The 22,154-nt window shown below is 38.5% G+C and overlaps 1 protein-coding gene across 1 annotated transcript in view; it reads right to left on the reverse strand.

The window, feature by feature from the left end:
• IL1RAPL1 (interleukin 1 receptor accessory protein like 1) overlaps window positions 1–22,154 on the reverse strand; it is a 665,884-nt gene that overhangs the window by 551,006 nt on the left and 92,724 nt on the right. Inside the window, exon 3 of the mRNA XM_062183135.1 lies at window positions 3,636–3,822. Coding sequence (XP_062039119.1) covers window positions 3,636–3,822 — 187 coding nt within the window. The remainder of the gene's footprint in view (window positions 1–3,635; window positions 3,823–22,154) is intronic.

Below are 22,154 nucleotides of genomic sequence, written 5' to 3' on the forward strand. Positions count from 1 at the left end.
CCTGTCTAGCACACTTGGGCCTCATTCCTTTGGAATCATAACCTCTACTCTACCACCAATGGCTCTATTCCCAACCTGTGTGTACTAATGGTCCTCTTCCCCACTTAATGCTGTATAATTATTCAAACCTGGTAAATGCCACTCTTAGGATCATTGGTTACTATCCTCACTCTGTCTTTTATGACCTTGTCTAAATATGATCAGAGTCAGCAAACTTGGAAGGCTTCCATAGCCTTGGCAACTCATGACAAGAGCCTAGGGTGGTTACTGGCGCCATAAACTAGAGTGTCAATTTGTTGGGTCAACAACAAGAGCCACTGTGCACTTGCTCCTCATGTGAGATCTCTGTCCTTAATGTGCTGTACATTTTGACTTAATGCTATAACTAGTACTCAAACAGTATGTTTCACTTTGTGTTTCTATGTGGGTGCAAACTGTTGAAATCTTTATACTAAATTGATCTTCTGTATATAAAGAGAATTGAAAATGAATCTTGATGTGAATGGAAAGGGAGACGGAGCGGGAGAGGGGAGGGTTGCGGGTGGGAGGGAAGTTATGGGAGGGGGAAGCCATTGTAATCCATAAGCTGTACACTGGAAATTTATATTCATTAAATAAAATTTAAAAAAAAAAAAAGAATTTGATTCCTTCTCCAAATCTCTGCTCAATTTGAACAGAGTATTTTTAGAAAAAGTTGTTTCATTAGCTCCTAAAATTAGTATTTCTATTTCAGATAAATGTTGATTTATTAGATATCAGAGTGCATTTCTATCTACATATATATCTATGTATGTATACATGATATATCTATATATATCAACATATACATTGACATCATTTTGGAAGCAAATACTTCACATTTGATGATTATGAAATTAATGTTGCTGATGTTAATATAAAAAGAAAAATGTTTTACTTTAATGGAAATCAGAAAATTAGTTGAACAAAAGAATATGCTTCTAATAGAACTTCAATTTTTGAAAAAATTTAATGATGCATCAGTAATAATTAAATCTATTCATAGTATGCATATTCTATGATCCATGTGAAAAACAGTCAACATTTATATGGAAGGTCTTTCCAGTCCCCTAAATGTTTGTCATTGTTGATAGACTTACCAAATTATAGTCTCTGAATTAAGCTTTGGATTATAATGACATTGGCTCGAGAGACTTCTGTTTTTGCCAAACAGAAGTCCAATTACTCTAGCCAGATTTGAAATCAGGGGAATGAGAATAAAATAGCTTTAAACCCTTGACACTTTTCAGAGGTAATATTATTTCTAAAAAAGTTTTATTGACAAATCAAGTTTTTTCAGTCCCTTATTTTAGTGAATGCCTTTGTATAATTGGAAGGCAATTATCCAGTTATATCAGATGCAAAGATAAATTTTATGTAACAATATTAGTTGTTCATCAGTAGTATACAAATTGTACACTGAATGTATGGAACCTATACTTAGCCAGGATAATTATTTTTATAATATTATACTTTAGTAGTAGCCTTTAAATCTCAACTATTTAGACTATAGAGACTAATGTTAAACCAAGGGAAACAATTTGAATTATATATAAATATATATAGATAGATACAGATATAGATATAGATTTATTTATCTATTTATTTATTTGGAAGGAAGAGTTACAGAGAGATATTGAGGGAGAAACAGAGAGAAATATTTTCATCTGCTGGTTCATTCCCCAAGTGGCTGCAATGGCTGGGGCTGGGCCAGGGTAAAGCCAGGAGCCAGGGCTGCTTCCAAGTCTCTGATGTCGCTGCAGGGGCCCAAGTATTTGGGCATTCTTCCACTGCTTTCCCAGGTGCGTTAGCCAGGAGCTGGATTGGAAGTACAGCAGCCAGGACTTGAAAACTTAAATTCTAGTATATACTGCTTTTCTACCCACCATTCTACTAGTGACAGTCTTAAGGTCATAATGATTGTGATGACAGAAACATGATGAAATGATCATGTGAGAGCAGCCACTTCCTGAAATTCAGTATGTTTCAGTGAATGTTGTCTCCCATCTTTTAGAAAAGTTTTGAGATTATCTTTGCAAAATGGGAGAAAACACACACAACTCTTAAAAATCAGCTTATTATTTTATAACAAAGAAATTGCATATCAAAAAGCTGAATGTACACATATTAGTACTAGAAAATATTTGTTTTTAGAGACATTGGATCAAACTACCCTAATACCACTCCCTCTTGAAGCGATCATCCGGACTTATTTAGAATCTACCTATGAAAGGTAGGCAAATCAAAAAGAGTACCAGACAAGAAAAATAGTCAACTTTTTAAACAGAAAACTGAAACTCATCCCCACAGGAACAGAAACTAGTGGAGCTAATATTTGAGTGCTGCTTAACCTTATCTGGGATAGAAAACCAAGGGACAAATAGAAAAACCTTTTAACGGTTCCCAAGATGGTATGAATCATCTGTTGCTTGCTACCAAGAATTAAAATTAAGTCTTACTCAGAGAAGAGCATTGCTGATTTGCAGTAAAATCCTACTAAAGTACTTGAAAGTTTGCTTCTTGTTTCATTTCTAATAGTTTTTTAATTCTTGAGCAATCAATCCAGTATAAATATTTTGTATACTGACATTTGTGGCTGTAGCTGCTAAGAGGCAGAGATTCCTAAAGCCTTACATCCTGCAAGTTGGACACAGCCAATTTTATGCTAAGAATCCTTAAGGGATGGATAAAATATTCCAGAGAATATTTTACAGTATCTATACTTCATTTTCAGTATGTTCAATAATAAAAAGTGTTTTTATGAGGTAAATAAGCTTAAAAGTACATTCAAGGGGCTGGCACTGTGACACGGACTGGCATTCCATATGGGCATCATTTTTGTGTCCTGGCTGCTCCACTTCTGATCCAGCTCCCTGCTAATGTGCCTGGGAAAGCAGTGGAAGAGATGGCCCAAGTAGGAGACCCAGAAGAAGCAGCCTTGCCTAACCCCAGTGGTTTCTCCTTCTTGATTGCTATAACTCTTTAAAAAAAATGCATTCAAATATTGAACTTCAGTGAATGTTGCTGATATTATGGGAAGTACAGGGGTTTGATTATTCCCTTTTTAAGTTTAAAAGTTCCTCTTGGATTTTGAAGAAAGTTATACTAACACTGTTTTTAATATAACAAAAATTCCTTTCTTGGATGTTCTTTAAAATATGTTTGCTTACATATGAAAAGGATTAGAATATGGACAAAATTATAGCTATTAGAAAAAATTCCATTAAAAATGAGTGTACAATTTTATCACACAGTAAATTCAACCCATTTTGTCTCCTTATTTGGGGATATGTTGAATACTAATATGAAAAGCCTTGAAATGAATGGTCAAAATATTTTGGTTCCTGGAATTATCAACCCGGACAATAATAAACTTGAAAGAATTATCCATATAAACTTTAACACAGCAGCCTGTTACAAAGGGTTATGAGAAAAATATTGACCAGAATTTATCAAATCACAGTTTGAATATTTATATCAACTAGTATAACTTGCTATAGTATTCTAGAAAGAGAAAGATGAACTATGTCATACACAGTTAAATTTTTATCCAATCTCCCCAGAATAAGATACACATTAATCTATTTATAGGCAATAAAATTATTCATAGTCCATACCTTATACCAAAGGATTTCAGGTTCTCTGGTTGGCAGTAAAAAATCCTCTATATCACGGCATGAAATCTCCTTGCTTTTGCTAAGTTCAGCTTTTTCAAAGTACTTCATCTTGGAATTGTAGCAGAGTCCAGTGTCATTTTCACCCACTGTCAGTGAGATGGATACTTTCATACAGTAAGTGGAGTTTCTGAAACAGAGCAGAATAAATATGGTGACCTGGTGTGAACAAAAAAGCAAGTGCCGCCAAGGCAGTACATTTAATTCATGAGAGAGAGAGAGAGAGAGAGAGAGAGAGAGAGAGAGAGAGAGAGACTCATTGTTTAATTCAATTTATGGTATCCTGGCTTAGGTCCACAGGGTTCTGTCTTATCACCCAACTAAACAATGCTTAGTGCTGTGAAGCCAGTTGTATATATTTCAATAGCCAGGAAAACAACAACGTTTTGTTTTATATGCAGGTTCAGTTTGGACAATGTTCAATAGAGATTTTTTCTATCTAGAAAAATAAATGGAATAAAGGAAGATTTAGTCTAGAAAGGAAGTTGTGCCTGTGTTTATATTAAAATTGGCAGACAACAGAGAAGTCGCAAAGTATAACTGGCCTATTAAGCATAATGGAAGGATAAGGAGAATGCTGCTCAACTCTTACAGTTGTGGTTGCGATGGTAAAATGACAAGCTTTCCATGAGTTTGGACAGAAAGCTGTCTTGGATAAAAGTATTGCAGAATCACTATCTGTATTGACCCTTTCCTATTTGGATTGGGACCTGGAGCCCTGTTATAAGAACAAGCATTCTACTATGTAACAGAATGACAACTGCTGTGTGAAAGACTTTATAGAATCAGCTCATTAAATCAGCATCTTATTTTTCCCCTGGCTTACACCTTGGAATAAGTGAGAATAGAAATCATGTTTTGAGATCTTTCAAAAGAGTCAAGACCAAGAGAAGTTTCCATGTAGACTGCTCTCCTTGTTGTTTTCAAAGTCTCTTGAGTATTCAATAAACCCTAATAGTGTACAAGGAATGGTGCTGGGCAGTGAGAATAAAGAGAACAATAAAACATGGGATTCAGTTTGGTAGAGAACCTCTCATTTGGCAAGTGCTCAATTTCTTATTCATGTACTTGACCATCACTATCCTATATTTGAGTCTCATCTTTGCAGCCTTGGACAATTATTTAACCCCTCCAAGTCTGAAGTGGAATGGAGGGATGGTACTTAGCTGAGTATTAAAAAGGATACTGAATAGAAATCTGTGTAGCCTGTGATAAGTAAAGTTGATTCCTCTTAGCTCTGCATCTGTGCACATAGACCACAGCCCTCAAATTCTCCTCCTTATTCAGCTAAGATGCTTTGACCTTTTTTTAAAATTTGTTTATTTGAGAAGTAAAGTTACAGAAAGAGAGAAGCAGAGACAGAGAGAAAGGTCTTCCATCTGCTGGTTCACTCCCCAAATGGCCTCAAAGGCTGGAGCTGAGCCTATCTGAAGCCAGGAGCCAGGCGCTTCTTCCAGGTCTGCCATGTGGGTACAGGGGCTCAAGCACTTGGGCCATCTTCTACTGCTTTCCCAGGCCATAGCAGAGAGCTGGATCGGAAGTGGAGCAGCTGGGACTCAAGCAGGTGCCCATATGGGATGCTGGTGCTGCAGGCAGAGGTGCAGCCCACTACACCACAGTGCCGGCCCCAGATACCTTGACCTTAAAACAGCTCTCTTTTTAAATTTTTGCTCTTATGTAGTGCTAATATGACACAATGAGAATGGCTAGAAAATGAGGTTAGTCATTCAGTTTTATACTGTGCAACAAAGAATTTTTGGAAGGTTCTTTATTGAACGTAGACATCTTTAGCTTCTTATGATGCCTTTAGCATGTGGGGCCGGCATTGTGGCACAGCAGATTAATGTCCTGGGCTGAAACGCCGGCATCCCAAATGGGTGCCGGGTCGAGTCCCGGCTGCTCCACTTCCAATCTAGCTCTCTGCTATGGCCTGGGAAAGCAGTGGAAGATGGCCCAAGTCCTTGGGCCCCTACACCCACGTGGGAGACCTGGAAGACTCTCCTGGCTCCTGGCTGCTGATCGGTACAGCTCCGGCCATGGAGGCCAATTGGGGAGTAAACCATCGGATAGAAGATCTCTCTCCCTCTCCCTCCCTCCCTCTCTCTCTCTCTCTCTCTCTCTCTCTGCCTCTCCTCCCTCAGTGTAACTCTTTCAAATAAAAAAAATAAAACCAATTAAAAAAATCTTTAGCATGTGCAGGTGATACCATTAACCATTAAAGTCAATCAGAAGTCTGACAAAGTAAGTCCTAAGAATATGTGTTCAGGAATTTTCGTAGTTGATAAGAACACTCACAACCCAGGAGCAGAGATATAAAAGAAATTCAATGTGATATGGTAGTATAGAGACAGGAATTACCATAGGAGCCTCTAAGAGAAAAACAAGGCTTCACAGGATTCTCTTCAAGGATGTATATCCATTAGGCAATTTTGAGAAGGGTTATTTCAGTCAACATTATACCCAAATGTGGGAAGGTACAGAAAACAATCTTGGTATGTTTAAGGAACTGCAAGCACTGTGAAGTAGCTGATATATAAGATAATTATAAAGAACCTGACACAGGGAACAGACTCAAAGTCATATAAATCACTTCAAAGTTTGGACTTTCTGTTGTTGCATGGTAAAATTTGGATTTGGAAAGGTTTTCTTATTGTAATGAGAAAATGGATCAGATTAGAAAGAAGACTAAATGTAGGGAGATAAAATAGAAAGCAACTGCATCAGGAAAACCTGGAAACCCCAATGAAGGTAATGTACAACAGTATGTGATCATGTTTAAAACATATTTAAGACACTGAATCAATATTGAATCAATATTAAATATTTGGGGCTGGCATTGTGGTGTACTGGTTAAAGCTGCTGCCTGTTACACCAGCATCCCTTAAAAGCGCTGGTTCGAGTCCCAGATGTGCCACTTCACATCCAGTTCCTTGCTGATATGCCTGGGAAAGCAGCAGAAGATGGCCCAAGTGCTTGGGCCTATACACCAACATGAGCGACCTGAAAGAAGCTTGTAGCTCCTGGCCTAGTCTGGTCCAGCCCTGGCTGTTGCAGCCATTTAGGGAGCAAACCAGCAGATGGAAGATCTCTATCTTTCTCTCTGTAACTCTGCCTTTCAAATAAACAAAATAAATCTTTAAAAAAGATTTAATATTTCAGACACTGATTTAACATTGAGTCAGTATGACAATGAGGAAGCAAAAGAAAAGAGGCATCCAAGATGATTAAGAATTTTTCTCAGTAGAATATAGAAGGAGAGTCAATCTTGAAAGATTGGAAAATACCAAAAAAGAAACAGCTTTGAAAAAAGAGTCTGTTAAACTAGCTAAAGCTTCACACTGAAGTGAAAAAGATTCATTTGGGGGTTTTCCAGCAATATTGCTCATGCATTATTTATTAATTTTACTCTATTACAGATTGAAGCATGCTCTTTGCAGGCTCATTGTAAGATAAATTGTTCAGAAAAAAATAATTACTTAAATTAAGCTATTAACTAATGTAAGACACATTTAAATGTGTCTTTAAAATAGTTAGGCTTTAGAATGATACATATTTGTAGAACGCACTATAGTTTTTAAAGAACAGAGATCTTTTTCTAAGGAGTAAATTAGTGCATTCTAATTTGAACTTTCCACATAAATCTTTTAGATCTAAGCTTCTTAAGTTTTCCTTCTCAAACTATTCCTTTGTCTGTTTTATCACACCTCCTTGCATCAAATATCTGATATTATATACACATATACACATACATATACATGCATATACATACACACATACATGCATACACACACACACACACACACATACAGGCCAGGGTCAAGTTGAGAGCAAGAACTCCAAAGCCCAACTGCAGGGGTTCTGATTCCAGCTCAATCCTTCATTATTTTTGAGAACCAAGGAATATTAATTTTTGTAGTCTTCCATTTCTTCACTTGTATAAGTAAAAATAATATGGATGATCCCATAGAGTATCATGGGAAATAAACGTGTTAAAGCATGTAAATAACTCAGAACAGTCCCTGTCTTAGAGTGACCACTCAGTAAGTGTTAGATTTATTATAGGTAGTGTGTCATCTACCCCCACTTCCTTTGTGTTTCCATTTCTGCAGTACAGCCATCGAGTGTTCATTCAGCAGGTGCATTTCAAAACCATCACCATTATGATGGCTTCAGTTCTCGAGTGTGTAATTACTGCAAAGCACAACAATCCAGATAAGTCTAATACTTTTCATTTGGGATATGTCAGTGGGCTGTACAAGAATGGTGAAAGCTGAAGAAAAATATGGACTCCCCACGATAGGCATTGCCTCTTTGTCTTCTGTGAAAGCAACTGACCCTTGCTCTTCAGAAAAAAATGGCTCCAGGTGAGCAAACTTAGGTATTCTTATTTTACTGCTTTGATTCTCCAACTCTGAGGTGTCTGCTGATTTACAACTGTCTGGTAATGTCTGGAATCCCGGACTCTCCAGGATAGCACTATTTTCAAATTAGTTTCAATATTTTAATACTTGTTTACTGTTGCTATTTATCAGGAGGTGATTTAAAAAACTAAAAATAAAGTGGCTTCCAATGAATGTTGCAGTCCTGTTTACTGAGACAAGCTAACAGGAAGTAAGGAACTGGTGACACATTAAAAACACAGGATCCCCAAGGGGAACTTACACACTCAAGGCAGAGAGTGCCTTCAGCCGTCATCAAACTTGTGGCATCCCTGCTAAGGCTGCCTCCCTCCAGGGAACTAATCCCGAACGGGGTAAATGGGGTAAGGAGAATGCTCCTACAGGACTTATGGTAAAAGCATGTGTACATATTTACTCAGCTTTTATTAACAGATGAGCTGTAGTCTAAGCAAAAACCTAAATACTGATTGCTGATTTCAATGGTTATTAAATGATGAGAGAGACAGGATATACGTGTATGCAGAGAAAACAGAAAGCTTTCTTTTTAATAACTAAGAATCAACATCCAATTATCTTTCTAGTGAATAAAGAATATTAGTATGAATTTAAAAGATATCTAGCTTCCTTCATCCTGGGTGACCCTGTACTACATACCAGGTATACACAATGTTTTTTACAAACAACTCACATGTAGTTACTTCTTTCCATATCCTGATGTTATAGCAGAGTGACTCAATGCCTAAAGAAGTCAATGACTTGTCCAAGTTGTATTATCTGATTAGTGGCACAGATGGTATTAGACTTCACATCTCCTAACTTCCATGCTATTGGTCTTTTCCATAGGCTACTAGAGAGAATTTGTGCTTACTTAGCATATACATATGTATCAATTATATATATATATATATATGTATGTATATATATATATGTCAAAAGAATGTTGCCCACCCTTATTTACATTCCAAAATAGACATTTTTCTAAATATAGGCAGAATATGATCTAACTTGGATTTGTTTGAAAACTAAGACCCTTAAAAAAATCTCTGAAATCAATAAGGGCTAAAAGAGACAAACAAAAAGCCTTAATAAGTCAATCATGGTTTTATCACTTCTTTGTACTAATATATATTCTTGCATATATTTAGAAATGATTTTCTTAAAATAATGGCTTTGAGTTCTATATTATAAAGGAGAAGAAAAATCTAACCTTAAATTCAGTACAAATATTGAGAACTAATAAATATTGTGGGATATAATAAAGAAACCAATATATGACATAAAAATAAAAGTTACTTTTAAGTACAGAATCTGGAAGTCATCATAGCACACACTGAATTCCTGTACAGGTTTCTTAACGGTATGCTACTTTGAAATAGCAGACAATTCTGAATTGGTATACATATAACTTAAAAATCATTTTTAAAGGGATGATAACATTTCACTGGTAAAGATCAAGATGGAAAAATTTGGGTACTGGAGCAGGAGGTGAGAAAGAAAAATGTGTGTGGGAATGGAAATTTTGTATCTGATAGCTGCTAAAGAACATTAAAAACCATGTTACATGATATCTTAGTATAGCATAGTTTCAATTATTCCATAATCACACCCTCTATGCATGATAATATATAGTGTTCAGTGTCTCTACTTTGTCTAACAGAATTACCAGGAACATAATTGTTAAATACAGCTTCTAGCAGCATCACTGAAAGCTTGACCTATATATTATGTTAATTCTCAGGTCCTTAAGGGAAATAATAGCATTTCTATAATGTTTGCCAACTGTTTCCCACTTCATGAAGTGTTGTGTAAGAAAGTCAGGGATTTAATCAATTTATTGTTTTTTTTTTTTTTTTTTCCTGAAAAGCAGAGAGACAGATGAAGAGAGATCTTCCATCCACTGGTTGACTCACCAAATGCCCACACCAGCCAAGACTGGGCCAACCTGCAACTAGGATCCTGGAACTCCATCTGGTTCTCACATGTGAATGGCAGGGACTCAACTACTTGATCCATCACCTGATCATTTTCTAGGTGCTCATTGGTAGGAAGTTGGATCAGAAGTGGAGTAGCCAAGACTTGAACAAGGCATCCTAATATGGAACTTGGGCTTGTCAATGGGCAACTCAACTTTTGTGCCACATGCCTACATGCCTTTAATCAAATACTTGCAAAGGATTAAGTTGTTATATGCTTGTTTTTGATGGTCTACTTTATCATTCACTAGGCATTTTTCAAGTTGAAGTCTTGTCTTTTTGTGAAGATAAAAGCACACAATATTACTGATGAGGAGTAGCAGATTTCAAAGTCTGGTTACTACGGACCTCAGAATTAATGGACTTTCTGGAATATGGTTCATTAACCGTAACTTTGACCATAGTGTCTAATGATTAGTATTGGTAATGAAAAATGTTAAGGTTAGATTGTAAAAGGAGCATCTTAGAGTTTGTTAAACTTTAAACATACCTTGATAGTTTATTTCTAATCTTAAAGTTTTCAATTTTTTTCTTTTTTTATTGTTCTATCTGTCTGGTGATGCCTGAAGCTATACACATGGCCCACTCTCTTATCTTATCTTTCTTAAACACACTCTGCTTGTAGCTACTGACACTACATGTGAGATTTGTTTGGATTAGTTTTTCTTTTCAGAAGAGCTCTGGAGAACCTATTGATTCAACTGTGGTCGAAATGAGCCCTTAGTAAAAAGATTAGAATGAGGCCATAAAGCAGATGCTAAGACCTAAGAAGACACTTTATTTCCTTCTCATTTGAAATTATTTCTGAAAAATTTAATCAGTGAATTGAACTCCATCTCTAGTCCTCTAACTGTAAATTCAAACTAGTCACCATGCTCTTTTGGTGGAAAATAATAAATACGACTTTCCCATTTTAATTTCCCAGCCTAATATTCCTAGAATATTAGATTTGGGGAAGACCCAAAATATACACCTCCAGCATACTATTTCCTTGTCTGAGTTACTCTTGAGTGTGAGTATTTTCAAACCTCACATTTACAAACTCTAAGAGTGAGAGAGGATGAAAAAAAAAAATCATGTCGTCGAAGGAAATTGAAGCCTATGACATGTCTTCAAAGATACAGATATTACAGATAATTTCTTCAGGGAAGACAATGGTTGACCTCCTCAATCTTCATCCATTTTATCTGTTTATTTTCTTCATAACAGTCGAAATTTGTAATTACTTGCTCACTTAATTGTAATTACTTTATTTGTTCCATTAGCCATAAATATGAATTTTTTAAAAAAATGCTTATTTTAATTTATTTTAAAGCTGGAATTACAGAAAAGAGGGGCACACACATACACACAGAGAGAGAGAGAGAGAGAGAGAGAGAGAGAGAATCTACCATCTGTTGGTTCACTCCCAAAATAGCTGCAATGGTCAGAGGCGGACCAGGCTGAAGCCAGGAGCCTGGAACTCCACCAAGGTCTCCAACATGGACGGCAGGGGTCCAAGCACTTGGCCCATCTTCTGTTGCTTCTCAGGGACATTAGTAGGGAGCTGGATCATAAGTGGAGCAGCCGGGACTTGAATCAGTGCTCATATGCAGTGTGACACACCATGCCAAAATGCCAGCACCGGAATGCCTTATATAATATGCAGAATAAAGGGGTAAACTATACGTTGCTTGAATTCTTAGAGGTACTTTTTTAAAAACTGAGGTATAATTCACAAAACACAAAATTAAGCATTTTTTTAAAAAAATTATTTATTTGAAATTCAGTTACAGAGAGGGAGGGAAAGATAGAGAGAGAGATCTTCCATCTGCCGGTTCACTCACCAGATGGCTACAATGGTCAGGGCTGAGCCAGGCTGAAGCCTGGAGCCAGGAGCTTCAGCCAGGTCTCTCACGTGAGTGGCAGGAGCCCATCCTCTGCTGCTTTTCTCAGGCCATAATCAAGGAGCTGGATTAGAAGCAGAGCAGCCAGGTCTCAAACCAGTGCTATGTGGGATACTAGTATCACAGGCAGAGGCTTTACCCACTACACCACAATGCTGACTCAAAAATTAAGCATTTTAAAGTGTACAATTAGGGGCCGGCACTGTGACATAGTAGGTCAAGCCTCCACCTGCGGCACCAGCATCCACATGGGTACTGGTTCGAGTCTCAGCTGCTCCCTTTCAGATCCAGCTCTCTGTTAATGGCCTGGGAAAGCAGTGGAAGATGGCCCAAGTGCTTGTGCCCCTGCACCCAGATGCGAGACCTGTAAGAAGCTCTTGGCTCCTGGCTTTGGATTGGCTCAGCTCTGGCCATTGTGGTCATTTGGGGGAGTGAACCAACAGATGGAAGACCGCTCTTTCTCTCCCTCTCTGTAACTCTGCCTCTCAAATAAATAAATAAATCTTTTAAAAAATAAAGTATACAATTAAGTGGCATCTAGTACATAGATCATGTCTAGTTCTAAGACACTTTTTATCAACTCAAATTGCAATTTAAACCCTTCAGTAATTACTCTCTATTCCCCCCTCAATACTGTCCCTGAAAAATCACCAAACAGATTTTTGTCTATGCTTTGTATATTTCCTATAAGTGTAATCATACAAATGTGCCCTTCTGTGCCTGACTTCATTCATTTAACATAAAGTTTTCAAGACTCATCCTTGTTGAACTTGGCCTCACTATTTCATTCCTTTCTTTTGGTTGGATATTAGTGGTGGTATGGATATATACCACATTTCTCCTAGCCAATCATAAGATGATGAGCATTTGGGTTTGTTTACACATTTTATTTGTGCAAAATGCTATTGTGAATAGTCATGTGTAAGCATTTGTTCAAGCCACTGCTTTCAATTCTTTGGGGTATGCACCTAGGATGTGAGTTGTTGGTCATATGTTATTCTCTGTTCAACTTTCAAAGAAACTTGGAACAAGCTTTTTCCTTTCTTAACCTCTTAACCTCTTTCTGATCTTGTGAACACTCCAGTTTCTGCAGAAACATGGACAGTAATACATTGCAGGGATTTGTTCATTGATAGCCTTTGGAGGCTAAAGAGTTCATAGGCATAAAAATCTCTATAAATGCCTAGGACAATGGCGGACACACAGTAACTACTCTCAATAAGTAAATGCTAAAGTAATGAACTGTTATTCATGTCCACATAGTTCTTACTCCATTTCTTTTTTTGCTAAACCATACAATAGAAGTTTTGTAAATCTGCTTTCATTTTTAAAGTTTTATTTATTTTTGAAACACAGAGTGTGTGTGTATTAGAAAGAGGAGAGAGAGGGCTGGCGCCATGGCTCATTTGGTTAATCCTCTGCCTGCGGCGCCGGCATCCCATTTGGGTGCTAGATTCTAATCCCGGTTGTTCCTCTTCCAGTCCAGCTCTCTGCTGTGGCCCGGGAAGGCAGTGGAGGATGGCCCAAGACCTTGGGCCCCTGCACCTGCATGGGAGACCAGGGGGAAACACCTGGCTCCTGGCTTCAGATCGGTGCAGTGCCTGCCATAGCGGCCATTTGGGGGGTGAACCAATGGAAGGAAGACCTTTTTCTCTGTCTTTCTCTCTCACTGTCTAACTCTATCTGTCAAATAAAAAAAAAAGAGGAAAGAGAGAGAAATGTTCCTATCTGCTGGTTCACTCTCCAAACACACACACTATAAGCTAGGGCTAGGCCAGGCTGAAGTCAGGAGCCTAGAACTCAATCCAGCTCTTTCCCGTGTGTGCCACAGATCTAAATACTTGAGTCATCTCTTGTTGCTTTCCCAGAGTGCACACCAGCAGGGAGCTGGAATGGAAGCAGAGCAGACCTCAATTCCAGGCACTCTGATATGAAATGCAGGAGTTCCAAGCAGTGGCTTACCTGCTGTGCCACAAGACCAGCTCCTTTCACACACCCCCCCCCCCCCTTCATTTCATGCTTCTTTGAAATAGTGCGTATGTCTGGCCAGCAGATGCTGCCAACAGTTGTGTCTTCTGGGCCTGGCATAAAGTTAAAGTCAGGCCATACAGATGCCCTGGTACTGCATAGTTATGGACAATCATGTGGTGATCTCCTCCTCTACCATATCAACAGCAGGCCTTTTTCTAACAGGAGCCTACCTTATTGATGTGAAATATAAGGGAAAGGGAAGATAAAGTTCTGAGTTACATTTGGGTAAGCTGTAAAACACTCTTTGCTCTCCAAGCTTCACACATGCAGTTTTTTTCATTTATAAAATTTTTATTTATTTGGAAGGCAGAGAAACACAGAGGGAGAGAAGGAGAGGAGGAGAAGTGGAGGGGAAGAGAGAGAGAGAAAGATCTACCATTTACTAGTTCAAATCCCACCCCACACACATCCCCTTAATGGCTACAATAGCCAGGGCTGGGCCAGGCTGAAGCCAGGAGCCAGGAACTCTATCCAAGTCTCCCACAGAATGGAGAAGGAGCCAAAGTACTTGGGGCAGCTTCCACTGCCTTCCCTAGTGAATTAGCAGGAAGCTGGATTGGAAGCAGAGCAGCCGGAACTCCAACCAGCCCTCTGATAAGGGATGCCAGCATCCCGAGCAGTGGCTTCAACCACTGCACCACAATGGCAGCCCGCGAGCAGCTTTTTCTAAAATGTGCATAAGAGTTCTGGGACTGTCAAATTTTGCAAATGAGAGCGGACATCTCCTTAACTGTTGTAGAGAAGAGAACCCAGGATGCAGATTCTCAGCTAACCCTGCACTACATCCCTTTATTTTATGGTTAAATTTCCAGGGAAACCGACAACCGAGTAAAAGAAAAAATATATTGTTCTTTAAATAAGACAAAGATCTTTCTATGTTTGTTGAACTATTTCTCATGCACAAATCGATTTTTCAGAATTAAATTTTGAAAGCTAAAAATAAGTTTTGTTTCTGTACTATATACAAACCCAATCTAGACAAGATCAGAAAACACCCTTATTATTAGCTTTTTCTATGAATACTTCTTGAAATACTTTGCAATGTCATAATGGCACATGCTTTACTTAGTTTTACTTTGCATGTCCATATCTCCTGAAAATAGCTTTGTTCTTCTTGACTTCAAAAGGAAAAATGCACACGCACGCGCGCGCGCGTGTGTATATATATATATATATATGACGTAAAATCAACTGTGAAGATGGCAAATAAAGTTAACCATAAAGGACATTTATAATATATTCCTATGTAAAGGCAAACAACGATACTATCCCAGAAAATTAATAGAGGTGTGTAACTCCCGACTCTGAGGACTGGCGTGCTTTGACAGATAAAATATTTACCAAAAGTCATAGTCCCAGTTGCACAGAGAGTGACCTCTTTGAACTCAGCACGTTTACAAAGTGGCCTGTTTTATGTGACACAAAGGAATGGAAGAGCCTATCTGTATCTGGGAAAGCAAAATATTCCTCACTGGAGGGAATGTGCAAGCCAGAAGTGCTTCCCAGCCACATCCCTCAAATGACATGTTTACAGCACCAGCTTGGTGCTCTAATTTGAAGATGATACATGAGAAATCGCTTGCTTTGTCCACCACTTCGTAATTTCAAGTTTTTGGTTCTTTCATCTCCTTTCACTTTTTTTTCTCCTGTTACGGTTTGAGATAGTTTCATTCTATGTAAATTCAGCACTTTGCTCCTCAAATTTCTCATCAAAAAGGCATGCAGCTTCATAAAAACAAAATTAAAATGTGGAAAACATCAAGCCAAGACAAGGACAGGCAAAGTAATATAAGAAGGAATATATAACTCTCATTTACTAAAAGAATGAATATAACTATCACCTACTGAGCATTTAAAATTCATTTATTCAGTCCATCTATTTCTTGAGCAAGGATTATATGCCTGGCCTTGATGGCAATAAAGGAATGAATAAGCAAAGTCCTCGTTATTATGGAGTTTATATTCCGCTGAGGGGAAACTGGGGGAGGGAGGGAAGATTGGGCAAAAAGCTTTATACAGTACTTCACGCCCACTGAAACGACTCGTGCCAGAAAACAAAACTGGAGGCATGGAAACAAGTGTGGGCAGGCTGTGCAGAATTTGAAACCCAGCTGAATTGCTGGTGGGAATGTAAAATGGTGCAATCGCAGGGCAGAGTCTGACATGTCCTTGAAAGGTTAAACACAGAATATCCAACAATTCCATTACCAAGTATATACCCAAACACTATACTTGCACACTAATATTAACAGCTCATTAGACAAAAGGCAAAAACTACTCCAACTGTTCATCAACAAATGAAAAAATAAATAAAAGATATTATATGCATATAGTGGAATATTACCCAGCCTTAAAAGGGGATGAAATTCTGAAACATGGTACAACATAGATAAACCTTGACAATCTTTTGCTAAATTAAACATGATAGACATAAAATAAGAAATATTGTAATTAATGTAATTCCACTTTTATGAGGTACCTAAGATAGGCAAATTAACAGACAGAAAGTAGAATATTAAGGGCTGGAAGAATGAAGAAATGGGAAGTTATTGTTTAATGAGTGTAGAGTTTCTATATGGGATGATGGGAAAATACTGAAAAGGACAGTGGTGATGGACATTGTGAATGTAACTGGTGTCACTAAGTTGTACGTATAAAAATGGTTAAAATTGCAAATTGCATGTTATGTGTGTTTTAGCATAATAAAAATATTAAATGATAAGTATACTTTATTTATTTGAGTGGCAGAGAGACAGATAGAGAAAATTCCCTTCTGCTGGTTCACTCAGAAAATTCCTGCAATAGTTGGGCCTGGGAACCCAATCCAGGTCCCCCATGTGGGTGGCAGGAATCTGATGGCTTGAGCCATACCTGCTGCCTCCCAGGGTGTGCATAAGCAGGAAGCAAGAGGCAGGTCATGAACCCGGGCACTCTGAAATGGAACATGGCACCTTTTTTGTTTGTTTTCTACTGTTTTTAAATGTTATTTAAGTCATACAAGTTTCATGTATTTCATATGTACAGCTTTAGGAACATAGTGATACTTCCTACCCTACGCTCCCTCCTGCCCATGCTCCAACCTTTCTTCCTCCTCCCTCTTCCATTCTCACTTTTAATTTTTACAAAAATCTACTTTCAGTTTACTTAATGATAGTAAAGTTAACCCTACTCTAAGTAAAACAGGGAATATGGCATCTTAACACATATCTTCATCATTAAGACAAATAACTGCCTCATACATGCACTTTAAATGGTTGAATTATACGGTACATCAATAATATCTCATTAAAGGCATTATTTTAAAAAAACTCTATAGGCATTACCTCATTTAAACTCCATTTATGGAGAGAGAAAAAAGTTTTACTAATGACGTCAACATTTATAGACAGGTCGCATAAGGTGGTCCACACGTTTGATGCCAAAGTGAGGACATAGCTTTCCTCACAGCACTGTCTCCCTCACAGAAAACCCACCATCAGAACATGCTGTGACTGTAGATTTCTAGCTGAGGCCACCAAAGACCAGGAATGGGTCTGAGCACCCCCTTGACTTGCATCCTCTTAAGGGTTTCCTCTGGTCTACTTTACCAGAAACCAGGAGGAAGAGGAGCAAGCTAGGCAGCAGAAGCAATGTAAAATAGGGGGCGGGCTGATTAACGGCTGCTTTCCACAGTGATCTGCCATCAAGGACACCCAGCAGGCCAGTCCACCGCAAACCGCATTGGTTTTCAATGTGGAAAGCCTGGGCCTCAGCAGAAGTCAGCCTATGAAGAGCCCTGGCAGATAGAAGGAACTGCCCTGGGGGTTGAAGGACTCCCAGGTCAGAGCCACAGACCCTGTTGGCTCTAAGCTGAAAGAAGCCCTTCACTCAGCTCAGCTTCCAGAGTAACCACCGCTGTTGAGGGGACGGCCAAGGAGGGTCAGTAACACTGCAGGCAGAACCGTAAATTTCCTGGTAGAGATGCCACCTGCCTTCTGTTCAGGCCAGCTCTCCTCCCAGGCCAGCTAGGTAACAGAAGTCAACAGGTGCCTTCCCTAAGGAGGTCCACACCTCCCTTGTGATGTCTCTTCCAGCACTACCTCCTCCAGCACCCCATGTGAAGAGATAGATAGCTCTGGGCCTCAGACCTGGCCAGGCCTTAATGCCCGCCCACCTGAGTATTATCAGGCCCCTTCTGTCAGTTTCTCTTTGCCCCTCAATGGGAAAACTTCCTCATGGTTTGGACAGCACCTTTGTTAGGTCCTCTAATAACGACTCTGTCCTCTGTTTCAGACCCTGTGAGTTTAATCTGCTTGTTAGATTTGTTTTCTCCAGACTTGAAACTGTGAAATTCTAGATGGCCAAGCACACGAGACCTTGGATGGAAGCAGTTTTTTGCAAGCAGGCACCGCATCCCCTTTGAGAGGCCAGGTCCTGCTGAAACCCTGTCTGGACTGCCGTCCCCTACTCCACACCTACTCAGCTTGAGGAATGCAGAGTGGTCATTGCCCCATACCCGCTAACAGAAGTTAGGATCCATTCTTCTGAGGGAGGGACTGTGAGGAGTCAGACCGGTTAAAAGGCAGTCAGGGTGGTCCCAGTTGAAATTCAGGGTCCAAACTGCTTGCTTTCCCCAAGTTACCTTTAGTGAGTCACGGTGCCTGCCCCACTCCTTGGGAGCTTCCAGTCTTATCATGAGAACAGCAAGGGAGTGGTGACTCCACCCTCCTGAGCGGCCAGTTTATGTAAAGCAAATCAGGTACCCCACCCTTCTGATGGCTCTTTTGTTTTATCACCAGCAAGCCAGACAGGGTAAAAAGATTACAAATCAGGACTTTTGGTGGGTCTTCCCCCACCTTGTACTAATTGAATTTTTTTCCCCAAAATTGTGTTTAAAAACCCCAGTACCTCCAACCCCTTTGGGTTTTGTCTCTCTTGGAACCCCCTCAGGCCACTGTGCCAGGGGGTCCCTGACTTATATAAATTTTGCTTTTAAATAAATTAAAAATACTCCCTTTATGTAACCTCATTTTAACCCTGAGCTTTAAATATCATATCTATTTTGTGTTTCTTATACTCGCATCTCCAGCTCTGAACTCTACATTTTTATGTCTAGTTGTCTATTTATCATACCTATTTGAAACCTGAAAAATTACTTCAGATCTAACATGCCCGACAAATAAATCTTTAATTTTACCTTCAAATTCACTCTTGTCCTGCCTCTCACTGAGAGCCACACTATCCACTCAGTTGCTCAAGCAAAATAGCTGGAAGTCCCTCAAGACATTACAGGTGGGCCAGGTGTTGTAGCTCAGATGCTTAAAGCTGTGGCCTGCAGTACCAGTATCTCATATGGATGCTGGTTCAAGTCCCAAGTGCTCCAATTCTGATCCAGCTCTCTGCTAATGGCCTGGGAAAGCAGCACAGAGGATGGTCCAAGCACTTGGGCCCCTGCACACATATGGGAGACTTGAAAGAAGCTCCTGGCTCCTGGCTTCGGACCGGCCCAGTAGATGGAAGATCTCTCTGTCTCTCATTCTCTCTCTCTGCAACTCTGCCTTTCAAATAAATAAATAAATCTTAACAAAAAGACATTAAAGGTTTACCCCAACAGAACAAGCATGAATTAATATGACAGGATGCCAGAAACACAATAATTATGATAAATCATATTTCAATTAACATAAAAAAATTAATGCAACGACTCTACAAAGAATAACAAAGGCTCACATTTCTGTAGTACACCATTCTTTCTTGTTTATCTTCCAATCCTCACTAGTTGATTTTTTCTTGATCTTCTTTCTAATATAGGCATATATATATATTTTTAACAGTTTAAGTATCATGAGAGAGGAAGTTTTATTTGCTTAAAAAAAAAAAAAAAACAACTGTACTCCATAGATAGACTCTCCATTTTCTGGGCTCTCCTTACAACTGGTTTAAGAGTTAAATCTTTCCAAGAGAGCATATATGGGTACACAGGGCTAGCGCTGTGGCGCAGCAGGTTAAAGCCACGGCTTGCAGTAACAGCATCCCATATGGACTCTGGTGCAAGTCCTGGCTGCTCCACTTCTGATCCAGCTCCCTGCTAATGCACTTAGGAAAGCAGCAGAAGATGGCCCAAGTCCTTAGGCCCATGAACCCACATGAGAGACTTGGAAGAAGCTCCAGGCTCCTGGCTTCAGCCTGGCTCAGCCTCGACCATTGTGGCCATTTGGGGAGTGAACTAGTGGATGGAAGATTTCTGTTTCCGGTTCTCTCTCTCTCTCTCTCTCTCTGTAACTCTACATTTCAAATAAATGAATAAATCTTTTGAGAGAGAGAGAGAGAGACAGTGACTGATTATGGGTATAGTTTCTGGGTTCTGGTAACTGCTTCTTTGCTCTCTTTGTCTCTCTAGAAGTATGTGTAGCAGCAGTCTCCCTTTACGGCTTTCTCTAGGCCATTTCAGCTCTTCTTCATGTTTATAACCCATATCCCAGACTAAATCTTCTCATTGAACTATCTGGAATGATTTTTCTTTAACGGATTGGGTCCTGGCCAGTACAGTAGTATAGGAAACAAATGTCTGAGTGTCTAATCTATATTATACATACATTCCTAAAGGTCTTCCATGAAGGAAAAGACAGAGTTAAATTATAGTTGAATATTCTTAAATATTACAAATATTGCTTTTTAAACGTGGCAAATTTAATGTTATATTTATATTTTTCTTTGTATGTTGAAAGTCTCCTATTTATAAATGAGAGTACTTACAAATGTTCATAGAAAATGGAAATAAGCTTATTTTGGTGCTAAAAAATCTGAAATCCATGTCTACTTATATCTAAACCACTCCAAAAAAAGGAAAAGAAAAAATGCCAAATTAAATGGTTAAATAGTTCTATACAAAAATGGAATTAGATTTCTTTTGAGAGAAGAACATTTTTACTCTATATGACTTAGGCATATAGAGTTGGTTTCTTTTGCATTCCTTCATATATAATTTTATTATCAAGTCCACAGTGATTTTAGATGTTTTTCTGACTAGAAAGCAAATATATCAATTTTAATCACCTGCTATTTATTAAAACAAAAAAGGGTTTAAATACCAGTGACTTTACTTGGGAAAAAATAGATCATTCTTAGAAAAAAAAAAGTCTAATGATTTGAATTTCTTTATAAAAAATTTCCTTAGGATGTGACAATTTTTAAAGGATTCATACCAAGAAAACAATGTAGGAATAAAATATTTTACACTTTGTCAGAATATAATACCACACAGTTATGCTAGAAATATATGATTAAAAGTGTTAGAAATAAAATGCAAGTGTTGGTCTATTCTTTATCTAAATGTGATATAAAGAGTATAAGGAAGAGGATGCCAGTACCAACAGAGGAATTTATTAACAAGCTGTGTGACCATGGACAGGTAACTTATCTTTTCCTGATTTTCAGTTGCCTGATTATAAAATTACAAGGGTACATATTCTCATAGAGTTATCCTGAGAAGTAAAGTACCTCCGATATAAATCTAGTTTGTGATGGATGAACTGCTACTTATTAGGTATAAATTATTGCTGTTACTATTTGCAGTAAGGGATTAACCCCTTAAGTTATGGCCAAGCTCACTACATCTCTTGCATCTTCTCACACTCATAGTTGCACATATTCTTCATTATTCATAATATTTCACTACTGGCTAAATATTGAATTTATATCAAGGTCACCACTCTTTAGAAGCTTAATCTCCTTTCCAGCAGCACCTAATAAAAGAGATAAATCACATAGCTCTTCCTATTTAATCTCCTTATTCTACTGTGAATACAGCCCTCTCCCATTTCTGTTCTCCAGATACAACTTTTCATTTTTATGGAAAGGTTCAATATAAACAGAACACCCTTTCTGGGAGTGAAGTCACATACATTTGAAATTCAGTTAATCTTGTCTCTTATTATTGCTAGAAAGAGCTACAGCTGACACAGAGTCATAAAGTGGAAAGCATCCTGGGATGCAGCAGTAGGGGAAAAATAAATAAATAACACACCATGCATGAGGGCTTATCTGTTATTAGCTCTGCCTCTCTTTTCTTGGTTTTAGATGGATGAATCGCCAGGGGGATTCTAGAAATGGAGAGTTAAATATTTGTGGTTGTCAACAGCTGTGTACCTGGAACAGACATTTTGAAATTCAGGATTTTCACAAGGATGGGTC

The sequence above is a fragment of the Lepus europaeus genome, chromosome X, assembly GCF_033115175.1.
Source record: "Lepus europaeus isolate LE1 chromosome X, mLepTim1.pri, whole genome shotgun sequence".
Classification (NCBI taxonomy): domain Eukaryota; kingdom Metazoa; phylum Chordata; class Mammalia; order Lagomorpha; family Leporidae; genus Lepus; species Lepus europaeus.